Genomic DNA, 17,890 nt, shown 5'->3' with positions numbered 1-17,890 from the left:
ATAGTATTCTATAGAGTACATGTCCCATAATTTCTTTATCCAGTCTACTGTTGATGGGCATTTGGGTTGGTTCCAGGTCTTAGCTATTGTAAATTGAGCTGCAATAAACATTAATGTACAGACAGCTTTTTTGTTTGCCAATCTAATTTCCTTTGGGTAAATTCCAAGGAGTGGTATGGCTGGGTTGAATGGTAGGGTTATATTCAGGTTTCTGAGGAATCTCCAGACTGACTTCCATAGTTGCTTAACCAGTTTGCATTCCCACCAACAGTGGGTTAGTGTCCCTTTCTCCCCCACATCCTCACCAGCATCTATTGTTGGTAGATTTCTGCATGTGAGCCATTCTAACCGGGGTGAGGTGAAACCTCATTGTGGTTTTGATTTGCATTTCCCTGATTGCTAGTGATCTTGAACATTTTTTCATGTGCCTGTTGGCCCTTTGGATTTCCTCTTTTGAAAAATGTCTATTGAGGTCCTTGGCCCATCTCTTAAGTGGGTTGTTTGTTTTGTTGTTGTGGAGTTTCTTGATTTCTTTGTAGATTCTGGTTATCAACCCTTTATCTGTTGCATAGTTTGCAAATATTTTTTCCTATTCTGTCGGTTGCCTCTTCAGTTTCCTGACTGTTTCTTTTGAAACTCATAGAATGGCAGATGTCCTAAACAGCACTCTGGCCTCAGAACCAGCCCTTAAGGCATTCAGATATGGCTAAAGAGCCCATGGGAGTATTTTAGGCATGGAAAGCCAAGACACTCTGGCCAAAAAAAAAAAAAAAAAAAAAAACCCTAAATGAAAGATCTCTGCGAGTCAGATCCCAGTGGAAAGAATGGGACCATCAAAGAAGGAGGTACCTTTCTCTGAAGGGAGGAGAGAACTTCTACTTTGGCTATGACCCTGTCTGAATAAATTGAAGTCGGCGAATTCAAGAGGCTTCCATAGCCTTGGCAACTCATGACTAGAGCCTAGGGAGATTACTGACGCCATAAACAAGAGTGTCAAATTGTTAAGTCAACAACAGGAGTCACTGTGTACTTCTCATGAGGGATCTGTCCTTAATTGTTGTCCAATGTGAAGTAATGCTATAACTAGTACTGAAACAGTATTTTACACTTTGTGTTTCTATGTGGGTGCAAACTGATGAAATCTTTACTTAATATATACTAAATCGATCTTCTGTATATAAAAATAATTGAAAATGAATCTTGATGTGAATGGAAGGGGAGAGGGAGTGGGAGATGGGAGGGGTGCGAGTGGGAGGAAAGTTATGGGGGGCATGCCGTTATAATCCATAAACTGTACTTTGGAAATTTATATTTACTAAATAAAAGTTAAAAAAGATATTGTGTATTAAGACAAAGGAAGTATCATAATTTCTGTGTACCAAAATAAGACTCAGGTTATTGTCAAACTCTTAAGGTACCATTCTATCTTCCAAGTCCTTTAAACTCTTCCCATTGGAATCGTGGGTCAAGGAGTTCACAGAGCAGAGGTTTGACTGAAATCCATAATGCATGATAAACCTTTCCCTAGGATACCAGCCTGTAGCTACATTTCATGAATTTTAATGGAGAAGGAAGAATCTTAGGCAGCATCACCACTTAGATATTCACAGGCACAAGAACAAGGAAAATGTGACATGCTGACTCTTAGCAATCTACAGAAGCTTCTTGAGTAGATCAGACCTGGGATCCCCTATGGAGGGACTTGACTGTGCAGTTAAGGGTGCTTGGACATGGCTGAATCTCAGCAGTAAAGAGACTGAGGGAAAGCTGAATATCTCTATGCATGTTTTAAGAGTTAACAAAAATAGGATAAATAGAATAAGATCAGAAGATGATGACACAAGATCAGAATTGCAAGACAGGATCCAAGCAAAAAAAAAATTAAAAAGGAGAGAATGTTCCAACATGGGTCACAGTCCACACAGCAGACTCAAAGAATGACAAATGGCCCTAAACAGCACTCTGACCTAATAATTAGCCCTTAAAGGCATCCTGGTCTGGCTGAAAAGCCCATGAGAGCATTTCAGGCTGAAAAGCCAACATGCTGTGGCAAAAAAATGTCCTACATGAAGGCTTTCTATGAAAGAGACCCCACTGGATGGAAGAGGCCATCCAAAAAGGGTGTACTTATCTCCGAAGAGAAGAGAGAACTTCCACTTTGCTTATGGCCTTGTCTAAATACTGACAGAGATTGTGGATTCAAAAGGCTTCCATAGACTTGGCAGCTCATGTCAAGAGCCTCAGGTGATCACTGACGTCATACATAAATGTGTTGTTAAATTAATAACAGGAGTCACTGTGCGCTTAATTCCCATGCAGGACCTCTGTCTTCAATAAGTTGTATTATGAGAATTAACTGTAAAACTTGTTCTCAAACACTTGTGTGTGTGTGTGTGTGTGTGTGTGCGTGTGCAAATTGTTGAAATCTTTAGTTAGTATAGAATTGGTCTTCTGTGTATGAAGTTAATTGAAAATGAATCTTAATGGAATCTAGGACTGGGAATGAGAGAGGGAGGAGGGGGTGGGATGACAGGAGGGGTTGGAGGGCATGTATGCCACGAAGAATCACTATTTTCCTAAAGCTGCACTTATGAAATTTGTACTCATTAAATAAAAGGTTTCTTTGCGGGAAAGAAAAAATAGAAACCAAAGAACATCAGGCTGGGTAAGAGAAAGGAAGATTGAGTTAAATGTGGAATAAGCACTTCATAATAAGGGATGTGAAGCTAAAAATACCAGGTTTATGACAGGTTCAGTGAGCCACGGCAAAGAAGAGAGGCAGACAGAGGTGAGGCTGGGATCCCCAACCAAGCCCATATGTTGGGAATGATACAAACACAGTACTTTTGATAAGCCTAGGTGTACCTGACCCAATATTTGGTCAGATCTGAGCCCAGACATGGACGGCTCACACTCTGATATTTTCCACTGAGAATAATTTGGATGAGTTAAGACATAGCTCTCTGTCCAGAGCAGTTATGCCAAATCAACTTTATATGATGGATACTCAAGACATTTTCAAGGTGCCACAGGGCTCTGCAGCCCATGGGAAGACCTCTCCTACCTCTTAGTTGAATCTGCTTGATATTCTTTCTCATGACAGTTTAAGTGTTGTCACGGTCTGTGGGCCCAAATGGTAATTGGCAATACACATATTTTTTTCCATGTTGACTAAAAAGTTGCCTTATGGACAGTAAATATGGCCTGTGTTATCCCTCACTCTCTGTTGAATACCCTTTACTTATACACTGTATCTGCATTTCACTTTCAGTAATCACGGGTAGTTATCTCAAACATAAAAGTAAAAATGAATGATATTTTGCTGACAGCATGCATCTCTCCTAGTTCTATGGAAAGTGATCTTTTCATATATCTTTAAAACTTTTTAAAAAATTACATTATGAAAATGATCACATTGGCTCAGCAATTGATTTATTTATTTGATATCAATATTTATTGAACTTCTATTCTGGCTGAGGCACTATGCTTGAAGTACTTGGCTTTCAAAGATAAACAAGACACCAGGAACTATGCAGACTTCAGTGGAGAAGGTGATGAATTAGTGGAAACAATGATGTGTTACAGGCATGGGAAGCCATAACACGGTGGCAAAAAATGATCTAAATGAAAGATCCTGGTGAACAAGACCCCAGCAGAAGGAACAGGCCATCAAGGAGGGAGGCGCCTTTCTCTGAAGGGAGGAAGGAACCCCCACTGTGATATGGCCTTGACTAAACAAGTTCAGAGTTGGTGAACTCAAGGGGCTTCCATAGCCTTGACAGCTCATAGCAAGAGTCTCGGGTGATTGCTGATGTCACAAATAAGAGTGCCAATTGTTAAATCAACAACGGGAGTCACTGAGTACAGGCTCCCCACGTAGGATCTCTGTCCTTAATGTGTTTTACTATGAAACTTAAAAACAACACTACTAGTCGAACAATACCCTATACCTTGTGCGGTTGTGTGAGTGCAGCCTGTTGAAATCCTTGCTTAGTGTATACTAAGTTGATCTTCTGTATATGAAGGTAATTGAAAATGAAACTCGATGAAGGGCGGGATGGGAGAGGGAGTGGGAGAGGGGAGGGCCGCAGGACGGAGGGAGGTTGGGGGGGAGCCACAACAATACAAAAGTTGCACTTTGTAAATTCACATTTATTAAATAAAAAATAAATAAATAAAAAAGAAAACAATGATGTGTTAGTAGCAAAAGAGAAGGAAAGAAGAACTTGCTATAGAGTTCAGAATGGGAAAGAGCTTATGAGTTGGTAGGATAAGCCGTAGCTGGTAATAGAGGAATTCTTGCAAAAGTTGACCTAAAAAATTCAGTATTCTTCTCACACTCATTAGAATGGCTACTATAAAAAAGAACATAATATAATATTGGTTGATGAAATTATGGATTAATTAGAACCCTGCGACTTGTTGAGAGGAATGTAACCACTGTGGAAAACAATATGGTGATTTCTCAAAAAATTAAAAATGAAATTACCATATGATGCTGTAGTTCTGCTTCTAAGTGTATATCTAAAATAATTAAAAAGTTGGGTCTTAAAGAAATATTTGTATGCTCATGTTCATAGCAGTATTATTTACAACAGTTAAAAGATGGGAGTGTCTCAAATGTCTGTTGATGGATGACTGGGTAAACAAAACGGGGTATATACACAGGAAGGTATAAAATCCAGTTTTAAAGAAATTATAATACATTCTGACACATGCTGTGACCTTAAGGATGGACCTTAAGGACATTATACTATGTGAAATATGCCAGATGCATAATGATAAATACTGTATGATTCTCTAATTTAGCTATTAAAGAATAATTTATAGAGACATACAGTAGAATGGTGGTTGCTAGAAGCTGATGGGAGGAAAAAAAGCAGTTACTATTGAATGGGAAGAAAGCATCAGTTTTGTGAGATGGAGAAATTTTGAAGATTTGTTGTACAGCAGTGTAAATATACCTAACACTTATGAATTGTGCACCTGCAAATGGTTAAAATGGTAAATTTTATTTTCTGTATATTCTTGCCTCAATTACAAAGTACTTTGCTTCTTATGCAGGGATGGGTGAAGGATATTTGATACCTTGAAACTTTTACCTATGCATATACTATTCACTGGCTTCAGTCATTTATTCCTTCACTCACTCAATCATTCATTCAAGAAACATGTATTGAATGCTGCTATGTGCGGGGCACTAAGAAAGTTACTGGGGCTGCAACAGTTTTAAGGTTTATAAGGCACTGAATCTGTCAGCCCCCCTACTTGTCATTCCCAAAGGCACTATGCTTCTATCATTAAAAATTCCCAGTGCTACCTATTGGCTTGAGTCATGCATAAGATACTAGTAAATAAAGAATAAAAAGATTTGAGGCTGATGGTAAGGGGAGTTCAGCAGCATAATGGTGAAAAAGAATGAGATAAATAACACAACATGGACTAGGATTGACAACTGTAAGCCAGTGCTCTCTAAGGATCATTAAAAAATAAAAAGTCCTATTTGAGGCAGCCAACCTCAGAGCAAACTAGACATACTCAACCCATGCAACTGATATTTTGGGAATATTATGGTAAATGTAGTTTTAGAACTTCCATCACGAAGTTTTACACCATATTGATGAGTGATAAAGAGGAAGAGACAGTTGTAAAATCTGAGCAAAAAAGAAATATGTCTTGTGAAGATACAGACCAGTGATGGTTAGTATGTCCTGGTTATCTGGGTGGGGAATGGAGACAGGAGCCTGAGTTTCTTTAATCAAGAGCCCTTGCAAGATGTATCTTTAATTTACCTTATCTCATCTTAGGCTTAAAAGAATGTTATAGGAACTGCCACTCCAGCTAGTCTCCTTTTTTTTTTTTTTTTTTTTTTTTTTAAGATTTATTTATTTATTTGAAAGTCAGAACCACATGGAGAAAAGGAGAGACAGAGAGAGAGAGGGAGGTCGGTCGGTCATTCGGTCTGTCCTTCCGTCTGTTGGTCGGTCTTCCATCCATTGGTTCGCTCCCCAACTGACCACGATGGCTAGAGCTGCGGTGATCTGAAGCCAGGAGCCGGGAGCTTCCTCCAAGTCTCCCACGCAGGTCCAGGGGCCCAAGGCCTTGGGCCATCTTCTAGTGCTTTTGGAAGTGGAGTAGCCGGGGCTTGAACTGGTACCCTTATGGGATGCCAGCACTGCAGGCGGCGGCTTTACCCGCTATGTCACAGTGCTGCCCCCTCCATCTAGTCTTCTAGTATCTATATCTCTTTCCTGTACACCTTCAAGTGCTCTTCCATTGGGCTAAAAATATTGGGTGCCAGCTACACACCAGGCATTGTGCTGTCTCTGGGCATGTACTTCTAATTCCCTCATGCCACTTTTATTTACATATGCCTAGCAAATCATGGGTGAATATATTGTATGCCCCATATTGGTCAGGTGAGATGTACAGACTTACCTCATCTAATTCTTTCCTAGCTTCTTTCTTCCAGTCTGCTTAAAGGAGTCTTCATTAAGGCTGTTTCTTGCATCTGTGTCTGTAATCTCAACTGCTGTCATTTCCCTCATGCTTTTATCCTTTTATCATGTTCTCTGGATCTTCATCCTTTCTCCCTCTGCTGGTCCATTCTTTGAGTCTCTTCTCAAGTCTCATTCTAAAAATCCCTTTGTCTTATATTCTTTAGCTACCACCCCATTTCTTTCTCTTCTGGTTCTCTTCTAAATTCTCAGAGGAATGGCTTTTACTCATTTTTATTTCCTCACATGCATCCACTCTTCCAGCTGATGGAACTTCCATGCTTAGCTGGAACTTCCACGTTTAGCTTACGAGTTCTTGTTTTATTGGACTTCTCTGTCCCAATTAGTAGTACTGAGCTTTTTATTTTCCCATTTTCTTGCTTCTTCTAGAAATTCCCTATTGTTCACTCTTAGTTTTGTTTTTTTGTTTTTTTTTTTTTTTTTTTTTTTTTTCATCCTTCTTCCATGGAATCTTTAAAGGATTGGGGTCACCTGTGTTTCTCTGTTCTTGTTCTGCATGTTGTTAAAGAGGAGTTTTGGATACTGAATAGTATCCTCAAATGATAGAGCCATATTATAAAAACTGATATTCAAGGTTACTTGGTAATAATGGCATAAAATTTTGAATTGTTATTTTTTTCCAACATGTGTTCTGTATTGTTCACCAGTTCTTCTGAGCCCCAAAAGCTCCAACTATTTTATGCCTTGCTTTTGTTTCCTGAAGACACTTAGTGTGATGGAGAATTGGAATTAATATTGGTCTCTGATGGTTCTACATTGATTGTGAATCCCTGAGCAAATGAAGACTATTAGAAACCAGCTAATTTTACTTTGTTGTTTTCTTGGTAATATATTCTGGGGTAGGCAGTCTATTTTTTTTAGCAAGTCTGCAATGAACAATTTCCCTTCAAGGTTAATATAATAGTCAAACACCTTTTGCTGCAACAGAAGGCAAGTGGTAATGAAAGATTAGCTTACATTATGATTCATTATATCAAAATGTCAGAATAAAGTGGATCTGCTGCATCTCCCAAACCTCTTATTCTTTAGAGGAGAGTGAATGTTTTGCTTTTCTAATGTTAATGGATTCACTGTGGTCTTTTTCTCCCCATTTTTCTTCCCCAGGCCAAGTTCAGATAACCGACGCCAAGGTGGCCGGGAGAGATTGGCCAGCACTGGTGACAAAGGAGGCATGGCCGTGGAATCTGCCAAGGAGACGCGCTACTGTGCAGTGTGCAATGATTATGCCTCAGGCTACCATTACGGAGTCTGGTCCTGTGAGGGTTGTAAGGCCTTCTTCAAGAGAAGTATTCAAGGTAATAGTGTGTTTAAAACCACTTACTCCATTTTTAACCCTATGAGCAGATGGGGCGGAGGAAGGAAGACATGATCAGCCATTTGAAAAACACACCTGCTACCTGATAGTTTCTCTAGTATCTTTGATGGAAACATGGAGAAGTGACAGGATTTCAGGAGGAGTCGATGGATGCCAAGGCAGCTGAGGCTCAGTAATTCTGTTTCCTCCACTTGGCAAGGTCTAAACAATATTGAACAAATCCTATCTGAGAAGGATTTCAATAGCTGGTTGTCTGAGGAATACAGAAATGCTGTTTCTTTCATAATCGGGAGATGGCAGAGGGGGACGTTTGTGTTTTTTAGGTATCCAGGCTTCTATGTGTGATATTAATTGTCCTACATTGTTATCTCTCTATGTTGGACTTTTCTACATAAATATTCTGTTCTGATCTTTGGTCCATACTGATTCAGCTTGTTCTTTTCTTCCCTCTTCCATCCCTTTCTTGTCTAAATGGAAGATGTGAGCTCTTGCTAACGTGAGCATACTCAATGTCTGGTGACTTGTGATAGGGGACAGACCATCTTAAGGATCCAACTGTAACATCTAATTTTTCTACCCAGTTTAAACTTATACTGTCTGTAGTTCACCAATTGCAGTTTTTTTAATATACTGCTAGTTGCATTTCATTTCTACTCCAGAAGTGCCTGTATTATTGTATTATATAGGGGCACTTGAAAAAGTTCATGGAAAAATGGAATTGAAAGATAAATTTATTTTGTTGCAAAATTTTTTTGAAATCCAGGCATAGTTTTTTCATAGTTTTTCCATGAACTTTTGGAGGACCCCTTGTGTATGATAGCCTGGGAAAACATCATTTTTACTACCTAAAATATGTATGCTGTACAATCTTTGTCTACCAGGAACAGAGTCTGAGAGTGATGTAGGTTTCCTGAGTTCACTTTTGATCATTATAGTGGGTCACTTTCCTCTCTTTTATTGCTTTACTTAAGCTTAAGTGAAGCTTAGTGTAATAAATACAAGAATATTTCAGATGGAGTTTTTATGATTTCCTCTTCAGAAATCCAGAGTTAAGTAAATTGTTGACAACCAGATTTGATTAATTAATAGAGACTGACTGAAAAAGTGATTTTTATGGACTTTGTGCTGTATTCCTGCCGTAATAGAAGATGAAAGCTGGGGGATGGTATACTCTGTTTAGTTTTTTCTTCCATTGACAGTGAGATTTCTTTTCTTTTTTTTTTAAAGCTGTTTATCTCTTAATAGAGTAGCATGTGGGGTCAATGTGGTCCATTTTAAAAGCATTTTCCTTGACACTTATTGCTTTCAACATCTTTTACAACTCTTCAGTGAGACTTGGACTTTTTTGTTGATATTTTTATAAAAATTAATATTCCCTGATAGAAAAATATGTGTATGTGTGTGCTCATGTGTTTATGTACATACCAACTCTTTAATTATACCAGCTGATAAATTTAATTCACAAATTTAATACTTACATTTTGGTTTACTTTAATTAAGCCCTTAAAGGTCTTTTGGCAACCATCTTAACTTGTGGTTTTACAGTTTATTTGGCTTTCTGTAATCTAAAATGCTGTTATTTTTACCATACATTTAATCTGGTTGTGAAAAAGTATCTGACAGTGATATAGTTGGTGGACAGATTTCACAACACATTTTGATATATCGTTTATCTGAGATTGAATTCCCTCATCGGAAAGAATGATTTAGAGCAGGGGTCAGTAATAGTTTTCCGCAAAGGGTCAGGCATTAACTAATTTAAGCTGTACAGGGCATACTCCACTCTGGCATTGTGGCCTGAAAGGAGCCATAGATGATATGTAAATAGATGGGAGTGGCTGCGCCATTAAGCTTTTTTTTTTTTTTTTTTTCAAAAAAATAGATAACAGAACTAGCCTGTGGGCTATAAATTTGCTGACCTCTAATTTAATGTTTGATTGATTTCGTGTATATAAATACCATTATTTATGGAAGGGGAATAGATGGCTTTAAATCTGAAGCTCCGATTATTCACATTTTATTGAGAATTTAACCTTGTGCCTGTCTAGATGTTGTCAGGGAAACTGAAAGATGTGTAAACATGCAACCCATAATCACATTTGGAATTCATCTGAGGAGGCAGGCTCATGACACAACTAGAAAATAGATGAGTATAGAGGGAGTGCTAACTGTATGACAAAGGTAAGGAACACAATAGATGAAGATAAGAAAAGAAATTTTTGTTAATTGTAATTGGGAAGTTACTGCTATGAAAAGTAGAAATGTCTCTCCCTCAAGAAAAAAAATAATGATATCCTCACAAATTATTTTCATTACATTTTTTCAGCATTTAGGAGGATATTATATAAATTACCATCACATTTAGTGTCATTTCTAAGCCAAAGACAAAACAGAAAACACATACATATGCAAGATATACTTAAGAAAAGTCAGTGCTGAAAATGTGAGTTGTAAAAATGTGTATTTATTAGTATAGAATTTGTCAAAATCAAATATTTTTGAAAATTTAAGCATTTAGTTTTTGGTATTTAAGTAATACAAATACAATATTTTTATTTTTATTTTGGGTTGCATGTTTTTATGGGGCACAAGGTCATGTTTCAACACATGCATACATCATGTACTGATTAAATCAGGTGATGAGAATTTCCATCTCCTTATCATTCCTTAATGTGTGGAGACCTCAAGAACGTCTCTTCTAGTTCTTTGTAAGACATGTAATGGGTATGCTATTATGAACTGCAGTGACTCCATATTGCTGTGGAACACTAGAACTTATTCCTTCTGTCTGTGTTTTGGTTCCTGATATCCAACTTCTGTTTATACCCCCATCTCTCTCGTTTTCCTAGCCTCTAACAATCACTATTTTTTTTTAATTTTTTTAATTTATTTTTTTTGATAGGCAGAGTGGACAGTGAGAGAGAAAAACAGAGAGAAAGGTCTTCCTTTAGCCGTTGGTTCACCCTCCAATGGCCGCCGCGGCCAGCGCGCTGCGGCCAGTGCACCGCGCTGATCTGATGGCAGGAGCCAGGTACTTATCCTGATCTCCCATGGGGTGCAGGGCCCAAGCACTTGTGCCACCATCCACTGCACTCCCTGGCCACAGCAGAGAGCTGGCCTGGAAGAGGGGCAACCGGGACAGAATCCGGTGTGCCGGCGCCGCAAGGCAGAGGATTAGCCTAGTGAGCTGTGGCGCCGGCCAATCACTATTCTATGGTAAGTTTTTACCTTCTTTAATATGAGAGGTAGCATTAGGTATTTTTCTTTCTGTGTCTGACTTATTTCATTTAACAAAATGCCCTCCAATTTCATCTATTTTCCTGCAAACAGGATTTCATTCTTTTCTATAGCTGAATAATATTCCATTGTGTATATATGAATATACCACATTTTCTCAACCCATTGATCAATCATTAGACATCTTGATTGAGTTTGTATCTTGGCTATTTTGAACAGTGTTACAATAAACATGGCAGTGCATTGATGTGCTGATTTCAAAAAATCTATTTCCTATCTTGTATATGTAGTGTAACCAGTTGGAGTTCACTGAAATTTTACCATAAAAATACAATTTCCTGATTTTAGGAACTTCCTAAATATCATGTAGTGAAGTCACTTATACAATGCTTCTTAAATGGGATGAACATTCAATCTAAAGTTGTATAAGGAGCCTAGAAACATAGTGGAGTTGTTAACTTTTAAAGATAGTGAGGGACTTAAAGTTATTAAGTTCATTAATTAATTCATTTACTCATTGAATACCTCTGCTAAGTGAATCACTGTGCAAGGCCCTTCAGATACAATAATACAACAGACCATTCCTACCATCATTGAGCTTCTGTAGAAATGGAGATGGGCAAATAAACTTGCAAATGAATCACAATGTGATAAGGATGAAGATGGAGGTGAATTTGGTATCTCTGGAGTCCAAACTTTACTCAGTCCTACTATGGGGGAAAATCAGGCTCTCAGGGAAGGTCTCTTGACTAAAATTCTGTCTGGTGGATGATTAACGTTCATTTATATCAATGAGCAAAGAATTAAAGAGCAGGAGGAAAGATAGGATGTTGGAAGTTCTATGAACTAGAATTAACAAAATTAATTGGCTACCAATTAGACAAAGATGTTCCTGGACCATACATTTAATCTTGCATTGTGTCAAAACAAAGTAGTTGATTTCATTTTAGTGGCATTTCCACGTGTTTGATATATTTGTGCATATACATGGGAATACCAGGGCAAACTTAAGGATTTCTAGTCCTGTGTAGTCAGTCATCAGAGTCTCGATAACTTGGAACTAAGAAGTTGCACTGAATATCTTCGGCTCTTTATAAATCCTAATGCCTCTCAAACACATTTAAGGACAGAAAATGACCTGACACACAGATGGAAAGTTCTGAGATGCTACAGCTCTCTCTGTTTTTCTTGTTACTTATGAAAAGAGCTAGGAATAAGTATAAATCTCAGATTATTCTAGTGTTCTAAGTGCTTTGGCTGAAGAGTTAAAGTGTTTGGCTTGAAAGCATACAAATTTTCACCTGCTACTTAGTGTACAACCTTGATTACTCAAGAAATAAAGTAGTGGCTTGCAGTTGAATATATATATATATATTATGTATTATATATATATTAAAAGCAAAGTCAATGTTACTATTTAAGTCAGAAAGATGAAATTTGGTTCTATGAATTTATTAATCATTTTGAACATAGAATTCGTGTTTCTTAAAATGTGTTTTGGAGAGAGATTCTGGGATGAATTATACAAGCAGATCCTGGTTATGGGTTCAGCAGCCCAGGTAGTACCTTTGCATATTATTTCAAGGAACAAGAAACTCCATTGAGCTCACTTCTTATCTTTAATTACTATTTCAAGAGATCTTAAGGCATACTAGGATGCTCAAGCCTACCTACCAACCAGTAGCTATGCCACCACTTGATATTCTCTCTGTAAGGTGCATATAGAAGTTGCTCAACATTAGATTAGGCATCTAATAACATCCAGGCAGCTGTTAGCTTACAGATTTTCTAAGACCAGGAGGATATGGTTTCATGGTGGAGTCTGATGATGGTTCCATGCAGTGATACCCCTAGGTTCAAAAAGGGTAACTGGGAGCCTGATTCACAGAACTTAAAAAGCTCCAGGGTGAGACAGTCCAGCACCCTGGATAGCTCCTGTAACAGCTGCTCAGGTTAAGTACAGACTTAATTTTCCAGAAAATCCTTTTGCCCATTGAACTGGCTCTACCTGATTTGGAGAGCTCTGTGTAAAGAGAACTTAGTTCTTTCAATCTTGGCAACTCACCCTTGTTCATTTGTTAGTAAAGTTAGTTAATGTGTTCATATTTAGTTTCATATTGGTATTCAATCACCTTTCTGGCTTGATGTATCTATCCTATCTGCAAAACATGAGAGAATGTTGTAGAAGTGGAAGCTTCTCTCTCATCACATGACCGTTTTTATTTTTGTGCCTTTCAGGGGTCCTAAAACTATTTGCATACAAAAATCCTAAATCTTTGGTCTCCATATTGGCACATGGCACGGTCTCCGTGCAACAACAGGAGGAAAGATCTTTTAAATGTCTCAGATCATATTCTTTGTAAGCTTAGAACTCTCAGTATACGTAGAGTAGTATTTCTTTTCTATGGCTTAAAACTTAAAGCATTCTACATATTGCTACTCCTGCTTACTTATCCCCCTTTCACTGCAATAAAGATACACTGATCTTTATATTTCTCTAAGGAACTTTTATAGTCCTTCATTAAAACCTACACATGCATGATTCTCCATTTTCTTTTGCTTGGAGTCCCCAGATTTTCATGTGGCTGGCTTTGGTCCTGATGGAAGATCTCTCTCTCTCTCTGTTTCTCCCTCTCTCTCTGTAACTCTGCCTCTTAAATAAATAAGTCTTAAAAAACAGTGTCCTCTTATTTCATCCATGTTATTGCATAGAATTTTATCCTTTTATGACTGTATAGTATTCTAGCATTTATATTGTATGTATAGCATATATATTTATATCAATATATAACATTGTTAAAAATCATTTATCAGTTGATGTGCATGAAAGTGGATTCCATTTCTTGGCTTTTGTGAAATATTCCATTTCTTGGCTTTTGATAAATGTTGAAGTGACAATGTTTCTTTGACAGACTTATTTATTTATTTAAAGATTTATTTGTAAGAATTGGGAGGGAGAGATACAGAAATTGAGAGAGAGAGAGAGAGAGAGAGAGATATCGATCTATCATCCATTGCTTCACTCTCCAAATGGCTTCAGTGGCTGGAGTTGAGCTGGTCTGAAGCCAGAAGCTAGAATCCAGGAGCATCTTGTGGGTCTCCCATATGGGTGAAGGAGTCTAAGTACTTGGGCCAGCTGCTGCTGTTCTCCAAAACCATTATCAGGGAACTGGTTGGGAAATGGAACAGCTGGGACATGAACTGGTGCCCATATGGGAAGCTGTCACTGGGGGCAGCAGCTTTACCTGCTACACCACAGTGCCAGCCCCAACTGACTGATTTAATATCCTTGGATATATACCTGTTACTGGGATTGTTGGACCATTATGTACTTTTAATTATTTGAAGAATCTCCATACTGTTTTTCACCATGGCTACATTAATTTATATTACGTTTACATTAATTTACTCACCAAAGGTGATTAAGTGTTTCCTTTTCATCACATCTTTTGTCTTTTTTTTTTTTTGATTTTTTTTTAACTTTTATTTAATGAATATAAATTTCCAAAGTACGATTTATGGATTACAATGGCTTCCCCCACATACCGTCCCTCCCACCCACTACCCTCCCCTTTCCCACTCCCTCTCTCCTTCCATTCACATCAAGATTCATTTTCGAGTCTCTTTATATACAGAAGATCAGCTTAGTATACATTAAGTAAGGATTTCAACAGTTTGCTCTCACACAGAAACATAAAGTGAAAAATAATAGATGATTTTTTTTAAATGATGATGAAATCAGAGCAGACCTATTGTCATGTTTAATCCCAGTGAGAGTCAAGTTGGGAGTTGATAATTTCTTTTTTTTTTTTTTTTTTTTTTTTTTTTTACAGAGGATCAGTTTAGTATACATTAAGTAAAGATTTCAACAGTTTGCACCCCCGTAGAAACACAAAGTGAAATATATTGTTTGAGTACTCGTTATAGCATTAAATCTCAATACACAGCACATTAAGGACAGAGATCCTACATGAGGAGTAAGTGCACAATGACTCCTGTTGTTGACTTTACCAATTGACACTCCTGTCTATGGCATCAGTAGTCTCCCTATGCTCCAGTCATGAGTTTCCAAGGCTATGGAAGCCCTCTGAGTTCTCCGACTCTTATCTTGTTTAGACAAGGTCATAGTCAAAGTGGAGGTTCTCTCCTCCCTTCAGAGAAAGGTACCTCCTTCTTTGAAGACCTGTTCTTTCCACTGGGATCTCACTCGCAGAGATCTTTTGCCAGAGTGTCTTGGCTTTCCATGCCTGAAATACTCTCATGGGCTTTTCAGCCAGATCCGAATGCCTTTAGGGCTGATTCTGAGGCCAGAGTGCTATTTAGGACATCTGCCATTCTATGAGTCTGCTGAGTATCTCACTTCCCATGTTGGATCACTCTCCCCTTTATTTATTCCATCGGTTAGTGTTAGCAGGTACTAGACTTGTTTATGTGCTCCCTTTGACTCTTAGTCCTTTCATTATGATCAATTGTGAACTGAAATTGATCACTTGGAATAGTGAGATGGCATTGGTACATGCCACCTTGATGGGATTGAATTGGAATCCCCTGGTATGTTTCTAAGAGTTAGAAACATCTTTTGTCTTTTTGTTAGTAGCAAGTCTAACTGGAGTGAGGTAATATCTCATTGTGGTGTTGATTTGTATTTCCCTGATGATTAGTGCTACTTAGCATTTTTTCAAGTATCTGTTGGTTATTTATATGTCTTCTGTTGAGAAATGTCTAAGTTATTGCCCATTTTCCATAGGGTTGTTTCCATTTTTTTTGCTATTGAGTTGTGTTCCTTACATATTCTGGATATTAACCATTTGTCAGATGTATCATTTGTAAATGTTTTCTTACATTTTGTGGATTGCCTCTTCATGGTTTTTCTTTAAGCACTAAAATCATTGTGAAATTATCCTGTTTATTCCTTTGTTTAATTTATTTTCTATTTGTACCAGGTACTACCTCCCCAAATTCCCACTCAAACATGGATGAAAACTCAGTGGGAGATGATTTCTGGTTTGCTATGCTTGTTGTTATAGCTTGAGTGTTTTTAGTAATGTTGGACATGTCTCTGGTAAATAGTGGAATTTGGCAAGGGGTCAAAAGAATAATTAGTAAAAACTCTTAGAGGATCTCACAGAGAGAAGAAATCTCATTGGGATTTACTGACAAGAGAAGTGTTAATGGAAGTGATATATTTGATATGTGGTATTGATATAAAGTTGAAAAGAAATAGAGGATTTTTAAAATAGGCAATAAGAAGTTCTGAAGAAAATTTCAGAATTGTCAAATTGCATAAACCAAGACATTGAGTAAGGTGTCTTCGGCCTTGAGAGGACAGAGGGGTATCCTCTATGTCTGTTTTCCCTCTTTGAGTCTCTAAATGTAGGCATTCTACAGGGGCTGTCATCTCTGCTGCTTTTTATTTTTCTTTCATCCATTTCTTTAGCCAGTTTCCTATGGAATCTCACACATTTCTGCTGTGGTTTGAATTGTGTCCTTCCAAAAGATATGTTGAAGCCCTAAATTCCAGTATCTCAGAATGTGACCTTATTTGGAAATAAAGTAATTTCACATGTAATTTGTTTATATGAGGTCATACTGGAGTAGGACCGACCCCTAATCCAATATGACTGATATTCTTAGAAGAGGAAAATTTGTTTAAATTTTTAAAATTTATCTTCAAGCCAGAGCTACACACACACACACACACACACACACACACACAGAGAGGGAAAGAGAGAGAAAGAGATCTTCCATCTAATGATTCACTCTCCCCAAATACCTGTGACAGCCGGGGGTGGGTCACGCTGAAGCCAGGAGTCTGGAACAGTTTGAGTCTCCCATATGGACAGAAGAGAACCCAAGTATTGAGCTTTTACCTGCTGCTTCCTCAGGTTTTCCAAGGCTGGGGATTTGAATCAGTTTATCAATGAATTTCAAAGGGACTTTATGGAAAGCATGGTTTAAACACTCCTTGAAGGTGGCACATTATCAGTAATGGAGAAGAAACTCCAAAAGCTTCCTCTTGACTCTCACAATAACGTATTAGAAAGGTGTCTTGGAACTCACCAAAACCCTGCAAAAAACACTCTTAATATCAAAAGTGTAGTCTCAGGGCCTTGCTTAACAAGAAAACACAAAGTAGCCCACCAGGGCCAAGTGATCCTTTCCAGGGGCTTTGACAATATAAAAGAGAGCATGTCAATAACAACACATTAATCTATACACATAATGAACTGTTGGAAGAAAGTATTTTTATGGTGTTCAAACAATAAACAAGATATTTTTGGCAAATTATTCATAAACCAGGAGATCATAGCCTCCTTCTCTGCTGTAGAGTTTGCTTAATCTCTCTGTTATTTCACCTTCTAGTTTTTACTTTCCATCTTCTGGTAATATACATATTGTGCAACACAGAAACCAAACTATTGAGGCTCAAGGTCAGAAGAGTTAGTGTGTATACACAGAAAAACTATCATGTAATTTTCTTCCTTTTAAGAAATTATTTTATTTGAGAGATGGAGGAAGGGTAAGAGTGGAGAAGAGGGAGGGAGGGAGGCAGAGAGAGTGGGAGAGGGAGAGAGGGACAGAGAGGGTTAGAGGGGGAGAGACAGAGGAAGAGAGAGAGGGAGGGCAGAGAAAGAAAGGGAGAGGAAGAGAGAGACTCCCATCCACTGGTTTACTTTGAAATGCCTACAGTGGCCAGGGCTGGGCCCAATGAAATCCAGGAGTGTGGAATAAAATCCATGTGGGTGCAAGAACTTAATTACTCGACCCATCATCACCTGCTGACCCCCAGCGTCTGCATTAGCAGGATGCTAGAGTCTGG

The 17,890-nt window shown here is 38.1% G+C and overlaps 1 protein-coding gene across 13 annotated transcripts in view; it reads left to right on the top strand.

The window, feature by feature from the left end:
* The window catches only part of ESR1 (estrogen receptor 1), a 466,687-nt gene that overhangs the window by 178,812 nt on the left and 269,985 nt on the right, over nucleotides 1–17,890 (top strand). For 7 of the 13 annotated variants that reach the window (XM_070073398.1, XM_008263696.4, XM_008263698.4 and 4 more), the window contains exon 3: nucleotides 7,623–7,819. In XM_070073398.1, coding sequence (XP_069929499.1) covers nucleotides 7,623–7,819 — 197 coding nt within the window. The remainder of the gene's footprint in view (nucleotides 1–7,622; nucleotides 7,820–17,890) is intronic. The other 6 variants (XM_070073401.1, XM_070073399.1, XM_070073402.1 and 3 more) reach the window with 1 other exon arrangement.

This window comes from Oryctolagus cuniculus, chromosome 5 (assembly GCF_964237555.1).
Source record: "Oryctolagus cuniculus chromosome 5, mOryCun1.1, whole genome shotgun sequence".
NCBI classification, from domain to species: Eukaryota; Metazoa; Chordata; class Mammalia; order Lagomorpha; family Leporidae; genus Oryctolagus; species Oryctolagus cuniculus.
This window is presented reverse-complemented; position numbering and strand designations above follow the sequence as displayed.